General features: G+C 40.3%; 1 protein-coding gene across 1 annotated transcript in view; it reads left to right on the top strand.

The window, feature by feature from the left end:
- Positions 1-25,250, top strand: part of LOC134332493 (WD repeat-containing protein 70) — an 86,284-nt gene that overhangs the window by 8,469 nt on the left and 52,565 nt on the right. The window contains exons 6-9 of the mRNA XM_063014157.1: positions 850-909; positions 2,733-2,866; positions 4,094-4,247; positions 8,921-8,997. Of these exons, the coding sequence (XP_062870227.1) occupies positions 850-909; positions 2,733-2,866; positions 4,094-4,247; positions 8,921-8,997 (425 nt within the window). The remainder of the gene's footprint in view (positions 1-849; positions 910-2,732; positions 2,867-4,093; positions 4,248-8,920; positions 8,998-25,250) is intronic.

The following is a 25,250-nucleotide window of genomic DNA, read 5'->3' as shown; positions in this document are numbered from 1 at the left end:
GTTGAGGAATAACGCTGGGTAGCACTGTTGCTTCACAGCAAGAGGGTCCTGGGTTTGATCCCCGGATCCTTTCTGTGTGGAGTTTGCATGTTCTCCCCATGTCTGCGTGGGTTTACTCTGGGTGCTCTGCGCAGGGTTGGGGAATAACGCTGATCAGGGTGTGGCTCTCCGTGCACAAGGCTGATCCGCATATGAACTCGCCTCATGCAGGTGACAAGATGCAGTCGGAAAAGATGCATGTGTCGGAGGGGGCATGTTGTGAAGCTCCTCGGTCAGCAGTGGACGATTGTATCGGTAGAGATAAAGCATAACGCAATCAGGGTAATTGGATACGACTAGGTTAGGGGAGAAAAAGAGGAAAACTATTATTATAAATCTGTTGTTTGTGTATTAGGAGCAAACATCTGTAGATTCTACCTCCACCTGCAGGGCTACAAGTGACTCCCAGTTGCAGTGTCATGTCAGCTAACGAGGATGTTCAAAATTGTTGAAGGCCACTGCCGATGTCTTATTTCAATGAAAGTCACTTGACTTGGTCGTGATGTTGCCATGGCAGCTAAATTGTCACCTGGGCTGATCTTCACAAAACCTGTGCAGTACAATTGTTAAATGGTAGACGAACATCATGTTGGAGACTGTCTACCAGTTAAGACGATTTAAATGATTGTCTCGGTTCCAGATCAGCAAAAATCGAATTGATTTTGCCGACTCAAAGGCGGCCCATTTGTTATGAAACGGGCCACAACAGCACCCTGCTAATGTAAAATAGCTCTTTATGAAACTGTAAACTGTGTAAAACATTTCACATCCTACTGTTTGGATTTGACTTGCCTTTCATCTTTACTACAGGACCCAGTAAAGAAGATTCCAGACACTCATGAGATCACGCTCCAGCATGGTACCAAGACAGTGAGTATAGTATTTTTTTTTTCTTTACACCATAAGTTTTTTCTCTTCTGTCTATGTCTGGAAAAGTTTGAAGAGTCTGCTAAGGTAATAAACATGCACTATGTAATACGATTCAGTTCCGAGCACTCTGTTTGCTTGCCTAATAGCTCCCTTTAGCAAAACTGTAAAAGCTCCTTGATCGGACCTACCGGAGGGTCTGAGACGCAGAACGTCTAGAGAAATACTGAATGAAGCCTTGCCAAAGTCTTGCCAAATATCTTAGAAGGTGCATGTGTGTTCTAATTAACTCTGTTTAGCCCGACTCCATTGTTTTTATAGCATTGATTCTTCTGAGTTCTTTGAGTCAGAGAGACGTAGTTTGTTTCCCATAAAAGTGGAAAACATTAGGCTGTTTAGCGAGTCCCATTTGGAACATTACCCCCCATCATAAAACTGTCTTAATTTGCAATGAAAGTTTGTTCTACAGGTGTATTGCTTGACCTTTTCCCTACTTTTTTGCATACGTTGAACTTTACAAAATACTACTGGTGGTTTTACTGTTTCATTGGTGGCTGTTTTGAGTAATAAATTAGTTGCCTAATACAACATAATGCCTAATGCCATAATACTTTTAACTCTCAGTATAAACAAACATACACAAACTCGCTAAACTAATAAAGTCTGTTGTAGGGCAATAAATATTCTAGGGCAGTCATAGTGTACTGGTTAAGCTACTGGACTAGTTGTCAGTAGGTTGCTGGTTCAAGCCCCACCACCTGAGAAAGGCTCTTGACCCTCAATTGCTTGGATCGTACTAAGTGACATTTGTAAGTCACTTTGAATAAAAGGGATTTTACTAGGTCTCAACTCATTGTCGGTTTACCCAGAATTTAGATTCTGCTGGGCATTTACACTTGACCCCTATGTGGTCTATTACTTGTAGATTCCTGTATACTGTTGGTATTGTTACAGATCTGAAGGGCGGAACGGTGGCTAAGTGAGTAGCACTGTTGCCTCACAGCAAGAGGGTCCTGGGTTTGATCCCCGGATCCTTTCTGTGTGGAGTTTGCATGTTCTCCCCATGTCTGCGTGGGTTTACTCCTGGTGCTCTGCGCAGGGTTGGGGAATAATGCTGATCAGGGTGTGGCTCTCCGTGCACAAGGCTGATCCGCATATGAACTCACCTTGTGCAGGTGAAAAAAAGGCATTCTGTACTGCACACGTGTCGGAGGGAAGCTCCTCGGTCAGCAGTGGACGATTGTATCGGTAGAGATAAGAAAGGTCCTGGGTTCGATCCCCAGGTGAGGTGGTCTGGGTCCTTTCTGTGTGGTGTTTGCATGTTCTCCCCATGTCTGCGTGGGTTTACTCCAGGTGCTCTGGTTTTCTCCCACAGTTAAAGACATGCAAGTGAGGTGAATTGGAGATTGATTGACAATTGATTGTCCATGACTGTGTTCAATATAACCTTGTGAACTGATCAATCTTGTGTAACGAGTAACTACCGTTTCTGTTGTGGATTTAACCGAAGGGTGTAAAACATGACGTTAAAATCCAATTAAATAAATAAACAAACGAAACAGATCTGAAATATGTTTGGGGGTGGGGGTGGAATTGCCCTTTTTGTTATTCTAGTTGTATAGAGATATTTTTACAGATATGTCACATGGTCACGTTCGAATTATTTGAATAAGTTTAAGTGGAAACTATAACTTATTGTTGAAGGCTGAGCCATTTTGTCCTTAATACTTCAATTCTTTGTATATATTGAATGAAAAAGCCTTGAACAGTGTGATAATTCTGCCATATTGGCCCATGTCAATTCGTGACTTTGCGTTCATTCACAGGTTTCTGCACTCGGTCTTGACCCTTCTGGAGCGCGATTGGTCACAGGAGGCTATGACTACGATGTAAAGTTCTGGGACTTTGCTGGGATGGACGCTGCGCTGAATGCCTTTAGATCTCTTCAACCTTGTGAATGGTGAGAGTAAGCATTTCCCTAAATCTCTCTCTCTCTTTTTTTTTTTTAATGACTCACTGTGTGTCATTCAATGTTGCATTTTAGTTCTCATGCACCAGGAATGGGGCCTCTTTGTTGAAAAGGATCAGCTTGGTCTGAACTAACTGCACCCAGATGCAGTGCCATGCCAAAGCAGAATTTGCGTGTTAATGCGATATTCTTTTGAAAATTGGGGGTTTCGAAATAGTGAAAGCCAATTGGCCAAGCTGGAGCAGGCCTTCCTGTGTATAAAGAGCGGAGCGGCATGGCACATTAAGCAGCACATCAGCTCACCGTGCTTTTCCTCCTTTCCTTTCCTTTCCTTTCCTTTAATAATCCCCTGATGTCACAGCCAAAAAAAATATTGCCCATGTGAAGACTTATAAAGGACGTGAACCACGCTCTGTACCACTCCTGTTCACTGCAGCCATGCTTTTAACATATGCCCGGAGCTAATTCCATTGCATGTCGTATTGAAAAAGTCTAATGTGTTTCAGCCTCCAGATCAGCTCCGCTGAACATTTTTATGTTGACTCAATCCAGAATCGGTGGAATTTATGATCTCCGTAATTGAGTCTGCGGGGAATAAAGACTGTCATCTTTTCTTTCTCTTCTCAGATCCATCCATTGTTTGTATTTGACAATGTGCTACAGGGTTTACAGTGGGACATGGAGAACTCTGTTTTCAAGGCTATCCTTGTTATTATTTTCTTGTTTTCTTTGTGTGTGTGTGTGTGTGTGTGTGTGTGTGTGTGTGTGTGTGTGTGTGTGTGTGTGTGTGATTTCCACTAGGGAGGAAGAAAAGTTTCTTTCCTAATGGAATCACAGAACGTCTACACAAACCAAAGACAAACTTGTTCAGCTGTTGTTGTGTTTGACGTCGTTATATCTACCATAAATAATGAAGTTCTATTTTACTGGCATGTTGTACAGGCATCTTTTCACAATTAACAGTTATGCAATAAGCTGTGAGGTCGGAAGGCTTGCACAACTGGCAGATGTCTTTTCTCGTGGACTTCAGGAGATGAAATGTCTCATAGTTTCCTATACACAGATAGCGCTGCCCTTTGCTCTTCCAAACGAACTAGTCACGATATTCTTGCAGCACATCTGTACCTTACGTTAGCCGACATTTTTGTATATGTACAGCTTTGCTGTTAATCTTTTTAAAGACGCATTCTGATGACATTCTGTTTTCTTGCTTTTCAGTCACCAAATAAAATCTGTACAGTACAGCGTCACTGGTGATGTAATCCTTGTAGTGGCTGCAAATGCGCAAGCCAAAGTCTTAGATCGGGACGGCTTCCAGGTTCTAGAGTGCGTCAAAGGCGACCAGTATATCGTGGACATGGCAAATACCAAGGTACTGTTCTTATTTTTCTATTTATTTATGAATTTTCTTCCATTTTCTCCTGGGTTTTTTGCCTCGGTCTGCTAACCAGGGTCCTTGCACAGGGTCCTTGCACAGCGTTGTGCACTTGGTCCGGTCATTTCCCCACCCAACAGACATGGTGGCCAATTTGTGTCTGCTGCAGGCAGAATTGTCCCCGCCAGATGGCACTCAGTCGACTGGTAGCAGAGCCGAGATTTGAACCGGGGTGTTCCGCTGGTGTGCTAGCGGAATATCCCGCTGCGCCACCTGGGTGCTTAATTTAAATTTTATCAACCGCTTTATCCTGGTCAGAGTCACAGCAGGACTGGTTCCTATGGAAACACTGGGCTCAAGGCAGAAACACCCTGGACAGGGCGCCGATCCCTGGTAGGGATCTGGTCAATCCCCTTTCCTTAGTCATAGCCAATCATGTCTGTGTAGATTCCCAGCCAGCCTATAACACAGCTGAGAATCAAACTAGTGCATTTAGTCAAAATGTGTAGTTTATGTGATAAGTATGCAGATTTCATTAGGTGTGTAGAGTTGATTTGATGATTTTATATGCCAACAGTAATACTAGCACCATTATCTTGAACATTAACAGCCAATTGTTTTCATATCATGATGCTTCCACCTGCATATTTGCGGTTATGATGTTCTTGGGATTATATATTTATAACCCTCTCTTCTTCAATTTTATACAATAGTTAGTTCCGACCTTAAAATCCGATTGGTTGAGCAGAATTCTAACTGTGGTAATACGAGGATCTTTTTGTTGAAAATGGTGAGGGTGGGAGGAGTAGTAATTGGTCGTGTCTGAGAGACTGAGAGAGAGCTTACAGTCCAGATTAAGCGGCATCTGATTTCCACCTTTTTGGACCACTCGAAGAAGCTTTAAGAGGAAGAAGATTTTAATGTGATGATGATGTGAAAGCAGCGGTGCACCAGTGGCTACACACTTAACCAAAAACATTTTTTGCTGATGACATTAATAAGTTGCTACGATGCTGGGAAAAATGCATCGGAAGGTGATTGTGTAGAAGAGGAATGTAGTTTGTTTTTGAAATTTTTAATAAATAGAGTTAAAAAAAGTGTGGAAACTTTTTGAAGAACCCTCGTATTTGTGGTAACAGCAGGGCTTTTTCACAAACTGTCATCGTCTTGTATTCATGCTTATAGAAAATGAAAATTTTATTAAATTGGATGACTTTAGGATTAAATTTTACCCGCAGCGTGTTTGGCTAGACTAAAATAGTAAAAGAGTGTGACTGCAGATGCACATCAAATTTTGAATCTGCCATTACTATAAAAAAAACACAAAAAAAAACAGGTGGACTACAGTGACGGCAGAAAGACTGAACATGCTGAAATTGGCTAGAGAGGAACAGAATACAACTCGGCAAACAAGGCTGTTACAAATTAATTTCGCAATAGTTGGAAAGGCTAAGCTTAAGTTGATACTTTAACAGTTCTTGCAGCACTACCTTTTGGCGGGAAATACTGTCAGTATTAAAGCATGTTTAGTATAAAATTTAGGGCTTCTTTGAGCTGGGTTCTTTAATTTCTCAAAAATGTTCTATAAAACCAGTAGAACACGCAAGATTGTGTGTTATCGCAAATAACATGGCAAGACTCGCCAAATCACACCGCGATGTTATTCGCAATAACCCACAACCTTGTGTGTTCTGTTGCTCAGCTGAATATAACAAGCTGAATTGTGGTCAGATGATATTTCATCTAAACACGGTTCTGGTTTGTTTCAGAGTTGCAAAAATAAACTGGGCCGGTTTGGTATTTTTAGCCTTGTATGGACAGAAAACTTGTCTTGACTAATCAAGATTTTCATTTAATTATAAAATAATAAATGACACTGAAACACTAATGTGTTTTTTTTTTGTAAGCTGATTTGACTCATCAGCCTGGTTGCTGCTTGATTTCCAGGACGGAATGCTATGTTGATACTTTGAAACTAAATAAAGAACACACAAACAGTTTGAAGCTGGCACAAAGTACCTACGTACTTTTACAGCAGTGTTTCTTCAAACGAGCCTGAGCGGTTCAAACGAGGGTCTTAAGTGCGGGCATTGACCCGGCCAGTTTATAGGTGCATCCAGCTGTTTGTTTGCCGCATCTGGGGAGTGTGTTTGTTAAAGTCTTAATGAAGTGCGGTTAAATTCCTGTATCAGTGAGTGGAAGGGTTGATAACTCACCCACAGCTGGGTGAAAGGTCTTGCCTTTTGCCTACCTGTGAGATTGTCGTGCTGCTTCGTTGACCTCCAATTTCCAGGCAGATGTCTGTCGAGTGAAGCAGAGCGCTGGACAATGCAAGGTCACCCAGGCTCTTACACACTAACAAAAAGGGATTTCCTGAAATCTAGAGGGACATTTCTTTCTGCTTCTGTTTGTAATTTAGCCACTGCTATTGGGGAATACCATTGTCATGAAGGGGTGTACCTGTTCTGCTGTAGTGTTTAGCTAAATAATACATGTAAATCTCTCTAGCATTCAACATCCACATGAATACTAGGACCCAATGAGTGCCTTTGCATACTTGCCAGTGATTTTCCACAATCTTGAATGACATTTCTCCTGCTTCTGTTTGTAATGTAGTTATTCTTACTTGTGAGGTGCTCGGTGTGGGTTTTTTCTGAGTGTGTGTATAGATATCCCAGCATCTGCCTTCTTTTATTTAGTCCACTGCCAAATTGCTATCCTGCACTGTTGATAGAGTGGATCAAACGTGCATAGCAAGAACACTTCCTCTTATCCGATTAAACACTGGTACTTTGACGGCCATTGTTTATCATGCTATTATCATTCCATATGGGACAAATTAGCTTTGTTATACCATTAGTGATGTGATTAGCGTGCAGTGTTCGGAACAGTATGGAGAACCGCCGTGCATTTGCTTGATCTGATTTCTTTCTGCTAAACTGGTCAATTGGTGGTGAACTTGTGGGGATGTAAGTGTAGGGCAATGACTGCACGAGGCTTCCAGTCTGTGATTCCAAAACTCAGAAGCTTCACCTGGAGCTTTTCCTGTTTGATGATGTTATTTCTATGGTTAATTTAAGGGTATTATTAGAGACAATTACAGTTCTGCTAAATCATGATATGTGATAACACAGCTTGAAACATTTGTAGGCCTGGATTTCAGCTACACTGATACAGCTATTTTTTGCCTTGTTTAAGGAGATTATTTAGAATAAAGGGGATAAATACAGTGTCAAACATTATTGTAGAAATGTATATACTGTAATAAGATTTAACTTTGTGGCTTGTCCTTGTAATTCATTGCTGGTGATTAAACTGACTACAGCTAGTGACTTTGCTGTGCCCAGTCAAATAAAGCGAGTTTGACAGCACCCATTAAAAAGTATTTTTGACAATACAATAACTTAAGCTAATTTTGTCCAGATATTTGTCATTTATTGTCTGTACTAGAAGCTACTGGACACCTAAGTTGTCGCTTTCTACAGCAGAGTGACAATTTGAAGGCCAAGACAAGCCTCCTGCTTTAAAATCTACCTTTAAAGGATTGACTGAAGTGCATTGCAGACTTTAAGCCAATGATGTAGTAAAGCATGCTTGACTGTGGACAGTGTACATTTTTTTGTGCTCGCATCTAACTATAAATCTGCCAAATGGTCCAGAGTTCTATGTATTTGATCGACTGCAAGTCCAGACCCTGACCTGAATACAGCAGTTAGTGACGACAAATTAATGAATATGGTTTATAGGTTTAATAGGAATAAGTTTATAGGTTTTTGTTTCTCTAGATATGTGTCTGCTGATTTATTTTAATGTATTCAGAAGATTTTGGCTGGTATTAAATTGAGACCTCAATACTGAAATCTCATTGGCACCAAGATGACTGTAATGTAATGGCAGAAGAACATAAGATGAATAATTATTGAGCTTAGTATTGTTGTTAAAACATGCAAGCCCACTACTGCTAAGATCCAGGGTTGGAATCTCAGCAAGGTTATCAGCCAGTTGGACATCTACACAGACACGATTGGCTGTGTCTTGAGTGGCTGATCAGCTATTCGGAGGTGCACTTGTCCCCAGGTTGGATAAAATAAGAAGGGTTGCATCCGAAAGAGCATCCAATGGTAAAACTGTGCCAAATCAGGTATGCGCAACATAATCCACTGTGGCGACCCCCCAAAAAATGTACACTGGTATTGGTTCCATGTAGTTTTTTATAATATACTTTTTTTTTTTTTTTTTTTTTTTTTTTTTTTAATTATATTATAATTTTAGGTTTCATTTCTTTATTTTTCAGGTTTATTTAATAGCAATATTAATAATAATCATAATAATAATCATATTAATAATAATGAAGACCTTCTAAAACAACCTGTGGACTACAGTAAACAAAATAAGGTGTTGAATTGTTCAATACATTAGAGCATTTTATGTTTTACTGTCTTGTTGCTACATGTTGCTTAATAATAGCTTTGCAAGCACATGGACTTCTCTCACCTTCATGCTTTCCCAACACTTTTACAGGGGTTTCCACATCTGCTGGCTTACTCACCTTCTTAATTAGTGTAACTTTATTGACTTTGTGTCTTGTTTGATTACTCATAATATAGGCTTACCTGTCGTGGTTTAAATTTAGGTTTAACATGACCTTTTGGTCTTCTGTTTCTTCACAGGGCCACACGGCCATGCTGAACAGCGGCTGCTGGCACCCCAAGATCAAAGAAGAGTTCCTCACCTGCTCCAATGACGGGTAAGTAATCCCCGAGGACGAGGAGAAATCTGAGCATGAGGACGGTTCTTTTAGAACCACAGGCCCTCTAGCTCAATATGAAATTCCTATACGTGTAGCTAGTTAAGGAGGTGAAGGTCAGGCACGGCTGCCGCGGCGGTCTCTGTGACTCAGTGTTTGAGTAATTTAACCACCCTGACTCGCTTGTTAGTCAGAGCTTAAGTGCAGTTAAACTTCTCATGCATGTCACTTCCTTTCGCTTTTGTAAGTGAGGTTTCTTTATTTTCTTGGAGCAGAACATGTACCATGTGATTTAGTGAACACTAGAGAGCAATACCTTGTCTTTTTTGAGCTTCTTTTCTCAAAACATCATTTGTCCTTGTGGTTTCAGTAAATATAATCCCAGATAATCCTCCGGATTTCGGAGCCTCCTTGAGGGTTTGCACTGAGAGAATCTTGCCAAGCAACTTTTAATAATTATGTTTTAGGATTATTTTAGGCAGATTTAAGGCCTGGCTCAGTGAACTGACATACATTGTGCTGTTGAAGTTATACATACATGAAATTGCATATACAAATTTTAAAGCATTTAAATCATACTGAAGATAAATGTATAGACTTATTTCATTGCAGACAGTATGTACCCGAGATATTTCACTACCATTTTTTAAAGCATTTTGATCAGACATAAATAAAGTAAGATGAATTTCATAATGGATTTTATAGAAATACCTTTGAAATTCAAATAAAATTACTTGGATGGGATAAAAAAAAAAAAAAGGTACATTAAAAAAGGAATGGGATAAAATAACACCTGAAACATTTCAGTGCTTGGTATTTTTGGTACCACATCACAAAGTGGGAGGGGCATCAAAGTGGTGCAGTGGAATAATCCACTAGTACACCAACGCCGAGATTCTCCTGGGTTCGAATCTCGACTCTGCTTCCGATCGACTGGGTGCCCTCTAGCTCAATTGAGGCACCGATCAACTGGGCCCTCTGATGCAGCAGACAAAATTGGCTTCCAGTCTGCTGGGTTGGAAACACCGAACTAACGGGTTATCAACGCTGTGTAAGGACCTTGGTTGCCCAGGGCTTTGAGATTGGGGTGTGGCTCTCTGTATGCCTCACATGCAAATCCACCGAAGTATGAGAAAATAAGAAGGGATTGGTGGACTGTGCACACATGGGAGGGAGTGTCAGGCAAATATACACCCTCCTTGGACGCCGTTGGGGTCTCCAGCATCAGATTAGTTTCACTAAATTGGGAGAAAAAGGGGGGTAAAATGCATAAAAAATATCACAAAGTGGGAAATGATTTACCCTCCCAATTTTCTTTGGAATGTGTTGCAGGCCTGAAAAGCAGGAATCAATGCATATTAACAAAGTAAATGAAGTTGACCAGATAAAACATGAAATATGTTGGGTTACTGTCTGAAATAAAATATATACACCGATCAGCCATAACATTAAAACACCTCCTTGTTTCTACACTCACTGTCCATTTTATCAGCTCCACTTACCATATAGAAGCACTTTGTAGTTCTACAATTACTGACTGTAGTCCATCTGTTTCTCTGCATGCTTTGTTAACCCCCTTTCACCCTGTTCTTCAATGGTCAGGACTCTCCCAGGGACACTACAGAGTAGGTATTATTTGGGTGTTATTATAGGTATTATTATAACCCCAGACCATTGAAGAACAGGGTGAAAGCAGGCTAAAGAAGTATGTTGAGAAACAGATGGACTACAGTCAGTATTTTGTAGAACTACAAAGTGCTTTTATATGGTAAGTGGAGCTGATAACAGTGAGTGTAGAAACAAGGAGCTGGTTTTAATGTTATGGCTGATCGGTGTATATATCCCTCATTTTGAGGATGTACATTCATTCTGCCAATTTCCAAAACTGCTTTAATGGATTCAAATGTGGTGACTGTGGAGGCAATTACAGTACACTGAACTCATTGCCATGTTTATAGAACCAATTTGACATGACTTGAGATTTTTGTCATGATGCATTATTATGCTGTGAGTTGTCATTATAAGAGAGTCATTTGTGGCTAGAAAAAGAAGCACATGATCACCAGCGATACTCAGACATGCTCTGGCATTTAAACCAGACTAAAACTCAGATGGTTTTAGGATGAAAACATTACTCAACATCATACTACCAGCAGCCTGAACTGATGACACAGTGCAGGTTGGGTAGATGGATTTATGGTAATGGCTGGAAATTATGATAATCAAGATTCATCAGAACACTTTTTGACTGGTGTCCGCTGTTGTAGCCTTAGATTTTCTTTTGTTGGCTGACAGGATTAACACTTGATGTGGTCTTCTGTAGCTTTAGCTCATCTACTCTAAAGGCTCAAGGTGTTGCGTGTATTGAGATGGTTTTCTGCACAACACAGTTGGTTATTTAAAATATCGTAGCCTTGCTGTCCTGAAAAAAAAAAGCCTCAATCCACAAAGCTGAATGTTTTGGGTTTTTTTCTGTTTAAAAACTGTTATTTTCTGTGTAAACTAAATCACAAAAGAACAACAAGTAGTGAATTAAACTTGCCTGTCTTACATCATCATAGCTGAAAATGTATGATATGTATGGATGTATGATGTGTATGCAGATCCTCATTAACGCATCGAGCAAAGGCTAGCCTGTCTGGTTCTGTCCTCTGTCCGACAGAAGAGCTACTGTATCCCAAATTGCTGAAAAGTCCATGCTGCCAGCTCTCCAAATTTCCAAATCGAATTTTTTTGATCATATAGTCATAAACCAAACCAGTAAGATGATTTTTTTTTTTTTTAATATCTGTAGTAGTAAGTCCAATACCAAAAGTTTGTAAATGTTTATTTTATGGCTACTGTAATGACCTAGACATGCCACAGTAGGGAAACCCAAGACCATTGTCATTATTGACTATGTCATCCAGCCAACAACACGGCCAAATGTTTACAGTGTGGCCTGCAGTTACACACGTGGGGCTGTTTTATTCCAGTTCACCTTGTGTTCTGGAAATCGTCCCGTGGCACATTACTACGGGTGTTGCCGGCTGTTTGAGAGGTGGGAATAGTGAGAAATCTCAGCCCAAGGCAGCTGCAGATGTTTGCTGTTCTGGGCCAGGAGTTATTTCGGCGCCACAGGGGAATCAAACTTTTGATGCCGGGGGAGTTCCGGGATCAGCTGGTTTGGCCTGATGTTTTCCCTCGGTCTTGTTTAATTTCTTAATCATTTATCCAAGCGGAGATGGTTTTAAAAATAGAATAACGATGCTGGTCATTAAACACAGGAAAGGGAAGACGGAAGTGGCCACTAGTGACATGATAATGTCCCAGAGTAAACTGACAGCCAAATAAAAAAAAAAGAAAAAGAAAAAAGTAGTTCCTCTAATTGCTGATGTGTGGCAGCAGGGCTGGGCTGGAGGGAGAGATTAACAGCTCCATCTGCATACTGAGGTCAGCCTTGTCAACATGCACTTGGACCTTCTATGGACCCTTATGGCCTGAGTGAAATTTTTATTAAGGAGTAAGGAGAGCACTTCTGAGCTCTGGGACTTGGCTGCTCTGATTAACAGCGTAGCGTTTCTGTAAGTTTGAATCCACATTTGTTTGAAGTGATTTTAATTATGAGTGTATTAGTGTTACAAAAACCTTTATTTGTTTATTTATTAATGGTATTTAATATAATTATAAATATAACTGATATAAATGATTATAGGAAAATATCAGAATATATAAAACAGTACACTGACATTGGAAAGACATTCGATCCAGAGTTTGTTCTTGGATCACTGGGGCAAGTCAAGACACTATTTAGGACAGGGGTGCTCAATAGGTCGATCGCGATCTACCAGTCGATCGCACAGTGTATGCTGGTAGATCGCGTCTCATTCAAACAGGTCACTGTTTCTTGAATTTGCGGTTTGTTACCATAGCTACGCCTCAGCCCGCCTAAAGCACCGCTGATCTAGAAAGTTTTCATTCATCAGTAGCCAGTTTGCGCCATTTTGGCACTTTTTCCTTTTGTAACCTCCACTGTTTGTGAAGATGGGTGCGCAACCAAGCACAAAGAAACCAAAAACGGTTCGATTCGGGCAAGAACACTGCAAAGACGCTGTTTCATTCATACATGGAAGAAGCTGACAGATAAAATATCGAAACGTAAGAAAATGTGCCACATATTTTTTGGATGAACCTACTCGTGTGAATCAGCCTTTTCCTACATGTAAATAATTAAGTCTAAATATCGGTCCACCCTTACTGATGAACACTTGTGAGCTGCTTGAGCATCAGCAGCTACTGTCCAGACTACGTAAACCTGACCGACACTATTTAGTGTAAATCATCAGAATAAGGTCAGTGTGATTTTTCACTCGCTGCCCTATAATGCTGAACATCTATGTAAGAACTGAAGCGCATTTAAAAATCTACAAAGCTTTATTGAAAAATAATGAGGCCAACCTTTTTAAAAAGTTGATCGTGATGACGTGTCGACTGAAATGGTAGATCTCAAGCCACGGAAGTGTGGGCACACCCGATTTAGAAATATATCCTACTTGGCTCCAGTTCATCAGGCTGTATTATACAAAACCAATTCTGGAAATTTAGGACTGTAGGTATAATGCAAATAAAACCAGAAAGCATACATTTGTAACCTGTTTTTGCAGGTATTTTAATAACAACAGCAAAAAGAAAAGATTTGAATGTCCTATCATCTTACCATTATTGATTTTTGTTAATATACACCAATTCGACTTTTACACTAATGCGTCTTTTAGACTTTTAAAATAAAGACCTGGAGAATTCAAGTGTACATTTTCAAAATTCAGGGGGGTTTAGGTTAGGAGACTATTATGACCATAGCAAACACGTGATTTAGTGGTCATCAAAAACTGTTCATGTGGATTTGAATGTATTTTTTGCATTCTTGTCTTGCTGAAACTGCATGCAAAACAGATCCCCATATGAACTCGCCTCATGCGGGTGAAAAGACGCGATCGGTACTGAACATGTGTCGTAGGGGACATATGATGTTATGATGTAGTGACCCTCCTCAATCAGGAGTGGAGGTCTGCAATCCCATAAGTGTTTGCTCCAGTTACAGTTTTAGTTGTGTCACAAAAGGCTGTTTTAATCTTTATCCATTTTTCTCTCAGTGAATGGGGGCAAAATAGACTTTTGCCTGTTGCAATTGTGGTCAGATTTATTAAATCTCTGGTTGTTTTAAACTTTTTAAAGATGCTGTATCCACTGGGCAATAATTACGTGTGTAACTTTTTTTTAAGGCTGTGTCTAATTTGTGAAGGTCAACACACATACCCCACTAAGGCAGGAACTCATAAGTGACATCTTAAGTATATTAAAAACGTAAAACAATTTTTAGTGTCAACACAAAGACATTGGACACAGTGAAGGAATAGTGGAAGAAATTAACTGCTGATACAAACATGTTTTATATTTTCCACTCAGCTGTTGTGAGTAACAAAGGATTTAGTAAATATTAGAAAATGATACTGCAGATACTCTTCAAAAAACATTGTGACAATCTGTCACAATATCATTATATCTAATTACCATGCCTGTCACTTTTAAGACCACTGATACATAGCTTCCCAGACTTTTAGACCAAACAGCAAAACAAAACTGTTCGCCGCTCAGTTCCAGTCCTGCTTACCTCAGATAAAGTCTTTATTTACTTTATGTATATATGTATAAATCTTGTACATGTAACAAAATGTTCCTTTATTTTTACTAGTGTGCTGTTTATAAATGACAATCTCACAATAGTTTGTTTAGGATCTACACATAATTGCCTCTCCTCTGTATTTCAATTATTTCAGATCATCAACTAAACATATTAAACTAAGATTCACAGTCTGCACAGTATAATTTATTTGAGGAATAAAGTTATTCAGCTTGTATTACAATTGGAAAAAAGTATTACCCACCCGATTGCTTTTTATTTTTTATTTTTTATTTTAATTTTTTTTTGGTATTTTGTTTTATGCATTTTTCCCCTTTTCTCTCAATTTAGCGTAGTGAATTTGTCTTTTGCTGCTGGAGACTCCAGTCATGTCCGAGTAGGGTATTTTTGCCTGCCTCACGTTCCTTTCTTATTTGCCAACACATTCGGTGAATTCGCGTGTGAGACCAGTATTCGCGTGCGAAGAGCCATGCACTGGCCTCCTTGCTCCTTCACTTTCTGTACAGGCACCCCGAGCTACTAACCAAGGTCCTTACACAGCGTCGAAGACCCCTCCACTTTTCAGTTCGGTCTTTTACTCACCCGGCAGACTTTATTGGCCAATTTTGTCTGCTGCAGGCATTGCCAATTATGCCTGCTAGAGGGCATCCAGCCAACCAGTAACAGAGCTGAGGTTCGAACTGGGGAGTTCAGAATCCCAGCGCTGGAGTGCTAGTGGATTATACCATACCAAACCATACAAGGAAAGTTCAAAAGAACCTAAATAAAAAAAGGGTTATTGCAAGGGGTAACCGAGCCATTTCGAAGACTTCTAGGACTCCACCAAACCACAATGAGGCCATTATCTTCAAATAAAGGAAACTTGGAATATTGGTAAATCTGCTTAGCTCCATCAGTACCTGAATAATGTATCTGTCACTAAATGACAAGATCATATGAGCTGGAACCGAGAATTAATAAAGATATGCAGCAGGGCAAAGATTCTCTTTTGTGTCCAACGTGTCCTGGTGGAACCGGACTCACCTCAACCCTGTCCAGGAAAATAAAAAAGTTAATGGAAAATAATGAAATGAAAGATTTCGGTTCTTTGAAGAGATGTTCAGCTGTGAATTTAGTGAGAGAGGAGCGCTCTTCAACAAAAACCTTGGCTAAAAAGCACATTTTTAAAATGCATTGTGAAATTGTAATCCCATGGGTTTGTATGTTCTGACAAAGTTTTAAACAAATTCCTGATCATTTTTAAATGCCTTTCGGACATGCACTGTTGAGAATAATGTCAGTTTGTTTTTTTGTTTACATGCAGAAATTCTGCTCACTTATTGATATGCTGTTAGAAGCATGTTGTGTAGTTTTGAATATTTTGACTGCTGATGTGGTTTATTCAGCTTTCATATAGACAAACTTTGGAGGTTTTTGGAGACAATGCAATGCCTCCTGAGAGGTATTTCCAACCCTCCTCTCAGCTTTACACCTCATATCTGTAGCATCAAATGATGAATGCTCTGAGAGAAGAAATACTGCATATTTTGTGAAGGTTATATTATTGTGAATGAGTGTAAGTGTTGGGTTCTGGCCAAGCACAAATGTTTCACCTAGGACTGACCACTTGATTAAATATAATACATATTAGTTGCCATTATAGGTTTTATATTCGATCAAGTGGCCTGTCTTGCAGGCATGGTGCTCTCTTTGCTACTCTGGGACTATACAATATCTTTACTTTAATTTTAACATAGCAGAGTTGTTACCAGAATATGTTTCTTATTATTCCATATGTAACCTAATGCTATTCCAACCTAGCATGAAGTGGCCTAATTTGGACCTTTTACTAGAGGGAACTCTATCATCCAGCTTGTAAGCTTGAGAGCTAAAGGTTCCAGGTTAAAGTGGTGTTGGACTTGAAGGCTTTAGGGCTGTGAAACAAGTCAGGGCACTGGGTGGAAGACGTGTCGGGTTTATCTACAGTACATCGAGTGTGAAACTTTACTCCCCTTTACGAATGAAGTCTTCCATGTCTTCATCAGAAATTTGCATTCTATTCAGACTTATATCCTCTAAATGTACTGGATTTGTCTAGTTCTCTAACATACAGACTGGTTTGCAATTAGCGTCTAATGAATGTCCTGTAAAATAAGAACTGCTGGTGAATTTCCATCAGACTTTGTCCTAAATCTTTTAATTTGTAGTTACCTTGATTAAGAATCCCTACCATCTCTTGAGATATATCACTTCTTTATCCTTCTTTATCACCACTGCTTTTTAAAGCCAGCTTCTGCTCATAATCAGTGAAGTGACAACATATACTAAGCCTCCAGAAGCCTCGAGTCTTGTCTCTATTCAGCCAATCTTTCCGCTCTGATTAGTCACTATTTCATGCTGCTTGTCTTATCCATCCATCAGGGAAATTTTCCAGCCATTTGTGTGTCTCGGACCTCAACGCCAGCCTTCAGAAAGATATCATCTGCTAGGATGGAGAAGGTGTGAAGGGATGCTTCTGCCAGGTCTGAAGCCTGGACTTGAGTACGAGTAGAGCCATGTTGGGTCATAAACAGCCCCATGCTTGACTTGGATTGTATAGCTGTCATCTTTTAGTTCACTTCACAGTCTGTGTACAATAAACACAATGGGTTAGAGAAGAAAACAAGGTTTAAGTTCACATTGAGATTTAGTTTAACAAATGCTGCTTGTGCAATACAGCATACAAAGCTTGCACTGGACCAGACACTTTAGCCAATCCTACAAACTTTAGAGGAACAATATGAGCAGCTTGTCCCAGGACAACCAAGTGAAAAAAATACTTGCTTTTCCTATAAGTTACAGCCCTTAAATTAAAATATAGGGACTCCATTGAAGTCTTTCCAGTTGTTTCTGGCAAGGACTGTTCTATGTGCAGGAGGGTCCTGTGTAAACAGCTCAGGGGTGACTCAGATGGGACAGGTGGAGCCATTTGTCACAGTAACGTTCAGCCATGTCTGCTGTCTCAGGAGACTCACAACTTGTCTTTTCGAGGATACTTTGCTACAGTGTCAGCCCATGATTCCCAGTGATCTTGCACAGCAAAAGTAATACTGTCCATTTTACACTGATTCCTTCTGTAGACGCTTATAATGGAATTTCAACTTGGAATACAGTTCAGGCAAGTATGGGGTACTGGCAACGATCTGTTTTTTGCATTTCCCCTTTTCTCTCGATTTTTAACGTGTCCAATTTTTACCCAGTTGCGTTATGCTCCCTCTCTACTGGTGCTGACCCCTGCCCCGATTGAGGAGAGCGAACTGACACACGCCCCCTTCGGCCCCCATCTTTTCACCTGCACGAAGCGAGTTCATATACGGATCAGCCCTGTGTTCATATAGCCACCCAGCCCATACAATACAATTTAGAGACCTTTCTAAGCAGATGAGAGGATGGTTCAATGCCAATTTGGTGGTGCTAAGACATCTTAGTCTTTTAGTCAACTGGTAAGCACCTAAACTTAAAGAGCCACCACTGCTCCTAGTGATTACTGATGGACATTTTTGGTAATGTTAGTGAATTCTCAATTTCATGACGCTTGAACTGGAAGTCTGCGGAACTACAGTAGTTTTACATTAAGATTTGGCCTGTTTGGACTATTGTTTTTTTTTTAATGCATTTTCTCCCCGTTTTCCTCCTGATATAGCTCACTCAATTCGTCTTCCGCTGTTAAGGGATACCAGATTGCATCCGAGGAGAGCACGTCACTGTACACGCCTCTTCCGACACATGCACAGCCCTCGTCTTCTCGCCCCTGCATTCTGCACAGGCGTCTCTTCTGCCAATCAGGGTCCTTACACAGCGTATGAAGACCAACCCACCCACATATGGTCCAGCCCCTACCCTGCAGATACGGGGCCAATGCTGTAAGCACTGCCAATTATTCCCACCTGGTGGCGCCCAGTCGATCGGTGGCAATGGCGAGTTTCGATTCGAGGAGTTCAGAATCTCAGCATTCGTGTGCTAGCGGAATATCCCGCTGCGCCACCTGGGTGCCTTGGACTATTGTTTGACTTTTTATAGCCAATTGACAGGTATGTAATATCACGAAACCCATTTGGTGAAGACCCATCAGTCTTATATGGACTTAGACTCTGGACGTTTACTTCCACTGGTATGATGACAATATAGCTGTGCTGGAATGCATCCCTGGCTGCTATCATGGCTGTCCTTGTGTTTATAGTGCTTCCAGGACCTTCTGACCTTAGATTATAGCTAGTTAAAGCAGACAGCAAACAGGATGGGGAAATACTTGGACACGCTGATCTGACACCAGGCGTTCCTGTCTGCTTGGTGTGGCCCATGTTTAAACAGGCTGACTAACCATGAACTCTCGTCACCCCTTCCTCTTTTGTTCCTCCTCTTTCCTGCATTAGATAAAAGTCCCTTAGTGATATGAATTTAACCTAGTATTGGAGAAAGGTATCAGCCAACCAGGGTTTGAGTGAAGAAAGTGAGATCTTTAAGTCTCTTTGCCTGTCATCACTGCTCTGTGATAACTGTGACCCATACAGCTTTGCAGTCTTGTCCTCCACGTGCCTTGGGTTTGTCTATGTACCCTTTCCATCATGTCAGTACTTCTTCTCCCAAATGGTCTTACCTATATAGAACCCTACAGACACTACCTTCCTTTTTGAATGCTAAATTTCCTTTTTGCTTGTTTGCATCTTGGCAGTCTCATAACCCAGGCACATCAGGTATGTCATCGTTCTACACTGTAAAGCTGTTATCTGGGAATTGCATTACGTTGCTCTTTTAGCCTTTTTTTTCAGCTCCCCAGCACTGAGATATGCATACGGCTGTTGTGTTTTTATTTCTTGCTATTTTTTTTTCTCTCTCCCGTCCTCCCCCAACATCTGCAATGCGTTTAACAGATGTAAAGAAGAAAATTGGAATTTCATGGAAACTCGAATATGCATGTAATGCTGATCTACCATCCTCTTTGGAACTCTCTTTTCTTTTTTTATTACTCTTCTTTGTTGACAGAATATTTGAGCCGCATGGAGTCTGAGCTGAGAATAGTGGTGTTAGATCTGATACTAAGACATGACACAATTGTATCCACGTAGTAGTATGACCAATATAGATTCAGGTCCAAAATTATTGATATAGAAAGTCATTTATTGTGATTAAACCACCAAGTCGTCCATTCTGCAATTAGACTACAGTGGACCCTTGACTTACGAATTTAATTGGTTCCGAAGGGCTGTTCTTAAGTCAAAATGTACTATAGTTAAACCTATTTTTCCCATAAGAAATAATGTAAATATAATTAATCCATGCCAGACCTCTTAAACCACCCCCTTACCTAACCTTTCTAATGTCTTAAATGGTCTGTTTTTACATTTACATTTTCAGCATTTAGCAGACGCTTTTATCCAAAGCGACTTACACAATGAGTGGAACACGATGAGCAACTGAGGGTTAAGGGCCTTGCTCAGGGACCCAACAGTGGCAACTTGATGGTAGCGGGGCTTGAACCGGGAACCTTCTGTTTACTAGTCCAGTACCTTAACCACTGAGCTATCACTGGCTATCACTGTTTTGTGATACACTGAGCTATCACTGTTTTGTTATAAATACAAGTATATATTCCCTTAAATCTTAAATTATAGAATAGACATTCCTGTAATAAACAATAATAAACAATACACTGTAGTACTGTACATAAAAACCACACATCACATGTACAGTACGTGTGCTGTACCATACACCATAATACATTTCCTTCTTTTTTTTAATAAAATGTATCTACCAGAAACAACAATCACACTCATATTTCTCTATTATTTCCTTATTTATTTGATAAGTGATGTGTTTTGAAGTCTTGTATTTTGTAGTCTTCACCTTCTCTGGGGACATTTTAATATTGAATTGTACAAAATATGAAAGAAATCACCGGAAAACACCGTCCACTGTCCGAATGTTTGCTCACTGTATATATATATATATACAGTATATATGTATATATATTTACTGAGAAAAATGTTAATGCGTTCAATACTTATTTCCCCCGCTATATACGTATATATATATATATACAGTGTATCACAAAAGTGAGTACACCCCTCACATTTCTGCAAATATTTCATTATATCTTTTCATGGGACAACACTATAGAAATAAAACTTGGATATAACTTAGAGTAGTCAGTGTACAACTTGTATAACAGTGTGGATTTACTGTCTTCTGAAAATAACTCAACACACAGCCATTAATGTCTAAATGGCTGGCAACATAAGTGAGTACACCCCACAGTGAACATGTCCAAATTGTGCCCGAAGTGTCAATATTTTGTGTGAGCACCATTATTATCCAGCACTGCCTTAACCCTCCTGGGCATGGAATTCACCAGAGCTGCACAGGTTGCTACTGGAATCCTCTTCCACTCCTCCATGATGACATCATGGAGCTGGTGGATGTTAGACACCTTGAACTCCTCCACCTTCCACTTGAGGATGCGCCACAGGTGCTCAACTGGGTTTAGTCCATCACCTTTACCTTCAGCTTCCTCAGCAAGGCAGTTGTCATCTTGGAGGTTGTGTTTGGGGTCGTTATCCTGTTGGAAAAGGATTATCCAGTTTTCGAAGGGAGGGGATCATGCTCTGTTTCAGAATGTCACAGTACATGTTGGAATTCATGTTTCCCTCAATGAACTGCAGCTCCCCAGTGCCAGCAACACTCATGCAGCCCAAGACCATGATGCTACCACCACCATGCTTGACTGTAGGCAAGATACAGTTGTCTTGGTACTTCTCACCAGGGCGCCGCCACACATGCTGGACACCATCTGAGCCAAACAAGTTTATCTTGGTCTCGTCAGACCACAGGGCATTCCAGTAATCCATGTTCTTGGACTGCTTGTCTTCAGCAAACTGTTTGCTGGCTTTCTTGTGCGTCAGCTTCCTTCTGGGGTGACGACCATGCAGACCGAGTTGATGCAGTGTGCAGTGTATGGTCTGAGCACTGACAGGCTGACCTCCCACGTCTTCAACCTCTGCAGCAATGCTGGCAGCACTCATGTGTCTATTTTTTAAAGCCAACCTCTGGATATGACGCCGAACACGTGGACTCAACTTCTTTGGTCGACCCTGGCGAAGCCTGTTCCGAGTGGAACCTGTCCTGGAAAACCGCTGTATGACCTCTGCCACCATGCTGTAGCTAAGTTTCAGGGTATTAGCAATCTTCTTATAGCCCAGGCCATCTTTGTGGAGAGCAACAATTCTATTTCTCACATCCTCAGAGAGTTCTTTGCCATGAGGTGCCATGTTGAATATCCAGTGGCCAGTATGAGAGAATTGTACCCAAAACACCAAATTTAACAGCCCTGCTCCCCATTTACACCTGGGACCTTGACACATGACACCAGGGAGGGACAACGACACATTTGGGCACAATTTGGACATGTTCACTGTGGGGTGTACTCACTTATGTTGCCAGCTATTTAGACATTAATGGCTGTGTGTTGAGTTATTTTCAGAAGACAGTAAATCTACACTGCTATACAAGCTGTACACTGACTACTCTAAGTTATATCCAAGTTTCATGTCTATAGTGTTGTCCCATGAAAAGATATAATGAAATATTTGCAGAAATGTGAGGGGTGTACTCACTTTTGTGATACACTGTATATATATAGCGGGGGAAATAAGTATTTGAACGCATTAACATTTTTCTCAGTAAATATATATATATATATATATATATATATATATATATATATATATATATATATATATACATATACAGTGCTCAGCATAAATGAGAAAATGAGAAAAATGTTAATGCGTTCAATACTTATTTCCCCCGCTATATATATATATATATATATATATATATATATATATATATATATATATACGTATATAGCGGGGGAAATAAGTATTGAACGCATTAACATTTTTCTCAGTAAATATATTTCTGATGGGACTATTGACATTAAATTTTCACCAGATGTTGGTAACAACCCAAATAATCCACACATATAAAGCAGTCAAAACAAATAAATCCATAAATTAAGTTATGTTTAATAAAGTGGAATGACACAGGGAAAAAGTATTGAACACACTCACTGAAATTTCTTTTAATACATAGAAGAAAAAGCCTTTGTTGGTAAGAACAGCTTCAAGATGCCTTCTGTATAGAAAAAATTAGTTGCATGCATTGTTCAGGTGTATTTTTGGCCCATTCTTCCAGACAAACTGTCTTCAAATCATGAAGGTTTTGGGGGGGGGTGTCTTCTATGAACTCTGATCTTCAGTTCTTTCCATAGATTTTCAATTAGATTCAAGTCGGGTGATTGACTAGGACATTCTAGCAGCTTTATTTTCTTTCTCTGAAACCACTTGAGAGTTTCCTTGGCTGTGTGTTTGGGATCATTGTCTAGTTGAAATGTCCACCCTTGTTTCATCTTCAGCATCCTGGTAGATGGCAGCAGATTCTTATCAAGAATGTCTCGGTACATTTCTCCATTCATCCTTTCTTTAATTAAATTAAGTCTGCCAGCACCATATGCTGAGAAACAGCCCCTTACCATGATGTTCCCACCTCCAAACTTCACTGTTGGTATGGTGTTATTGGGGTTTCATTTCTCCTCCAAACATGGTGTGTGCTATGAAACCCAAAGAGTAAAATTTTGGTCTTATTTGACCAGACTATATTTTCCCAGTATTTCATAGGCTTGCCCAAATGTTGTGCAGCAAACATTAAACAAGCTTTTTCTACAGCAATGGAGTCTTGCGCGGTGAGCGTGCATAGAGGCCATGGTGGTTAAGTGCATTACTCATTGTTTCTTTGTGACAACAGTATCTGCTAATTCCAGGTCTTTCTGAAGCTCTCCATGAGTGGTCCTTGACTCTTGGACAACTCTTCTGATTATTCTTTTGACTCCTCTTTCAGAAATCTTGCGAGGAGCACCTGGTCATGGCCGGTTTATGGTAAAATGATGTTCTTTCTGCTTCTGAATAATGGCTCTAACGGTGCTCACTGGAACATTCAGAAGTTTAAAAATACGTCTGTAACCAATACCATCAGTATGTTTTGCAACAATAAGGTTGTGAAGGTCTTGAGAGAGCTCTTTGCTCTTACCCATCAACAGATGCTTCTTGTGTGACACAACTTGGTGATGAGAAACTGTTTTGATAGGCCATCAATTAGGACTAAACCAGCTAATATTAATTTGCACTGAAGGGGCAGGATTGCTTTTTAAATATGCTTTGGATTTCCATGCCTTTTTGCACCTCCTTTTCTTCATGTGTTCAATACTTTTTTCCTGTGTCATTCCACTTAATTAAACATAACTTAATGTATTCAATACTTATTTCCCCCGCTGTATGTATGTGTGTGTGTATATATATATATGACTACTAGTTAAACACTTAAGTGTGACAAACATGCAAAAAAACTGAAAATCAGGAAGGGGGCAAACACTTTTTCACACCACTGTATATATACAGTGCCTTGCAAAAGTATTCAGCCCCCTTGAACTTTTCAACCTTTTGCCACATTTCAGGCTTTAAACATAAAGATATGAAATTGTAATTTTTTGTGAAGAATCAACAACAAGCGGGACACAATCGTGAAATGGAACGAAATTTATTGGATATTTTAAACTTTTTTTAGAAATAAAAAACTGAAAAGTGGGGCGTGCAATATTATTCAGCCCCCTTGCGTTAATACTTTGTAGCGCCACCTTTTGCTGCGATTACAGCTGCAAGTCGCTTGGGGTATGTCTCTATCAGTTTTGCACATCGAGATACTGACATTTTTGCCCATTCTTCCTTGCAAAACAGCTCGAGCTCAGTGAGGTTGGATGGAGAGCGTTTGTGAACAGCAGTTTTCAGCTCTTTCCACAGATTCTCGATGGGATTCAGGTCTGGACTTTGACTTGGCCATTTTCACCTGGATAAGTTTATTTGTGAACCATTCCATTGTAGATTTTGCTTTATGTTTTGGATCATTGTCTTGTTGGAAGATAAATCACCGTCCCAGTCTCAGGTCTTTTGCAGACTGCAACAGGTTTTCTTCCAGAATGGTCCTGTATTTGGCTCCATCCATCTTCCCATCAATTTTAACCATCTTCCCTGTCCCTGCTGAAGAAAAGCAGGCCCAAACCATGATGCTGCCACCACCATGTTTGACAGTGGGGATGGTGTGTTCAGGGTGATGAGCTGTGTTGCTTTTATGCCAAACATAACGTTTTGCATTGTGGCCAAAAAGTTCGATTTTGGTTTCATCTGACCAGAGCACCTTCTTCCACATGCTTGGTGTGTCTCCCAGGTGACTTTTTATAGATATCTTTGAGAAATGGCTTTCTTCTTGCCACTCTTCCATAAAGGCCAGATTTGTGCAGTGTACGACTGATTGTGTCCTATGGACAGAGTCTCCCACCTCAGCTGTAGATCTCTGCAGTTCATTCAGAGTGATCATGGGCCTCTTGGCTGCATCTCTGATCAGTCTTCTCCTTGTTTGAGCTGAAAGTTTAGAGGGACGGCCGGGTCTTGGTAGATTTGCAGTGGTCTGATACTCCTTCCATTTCAATATGATCGCTTGCACAGTG

Source organism: Trichomycterus rosablanca, chromosome 18, assembly GCF_030014385.1.
Source record: "Trichomycterus rosablanca isolate fTriRos1 chromosome 18, fTriRos1.hap1, whole genome shotgun sequence".
NCBI lineage: Eukaryota > Metazoa > Chordata > Actinopteri > Siluriformes > Trichomycteridae > Trichomycterus > Trichomycterus rosablanca.
Note: the sequence above shows the minus strand (reverse complement) of the source record. Positions and strands in the feature narration are given on the sequence as shown.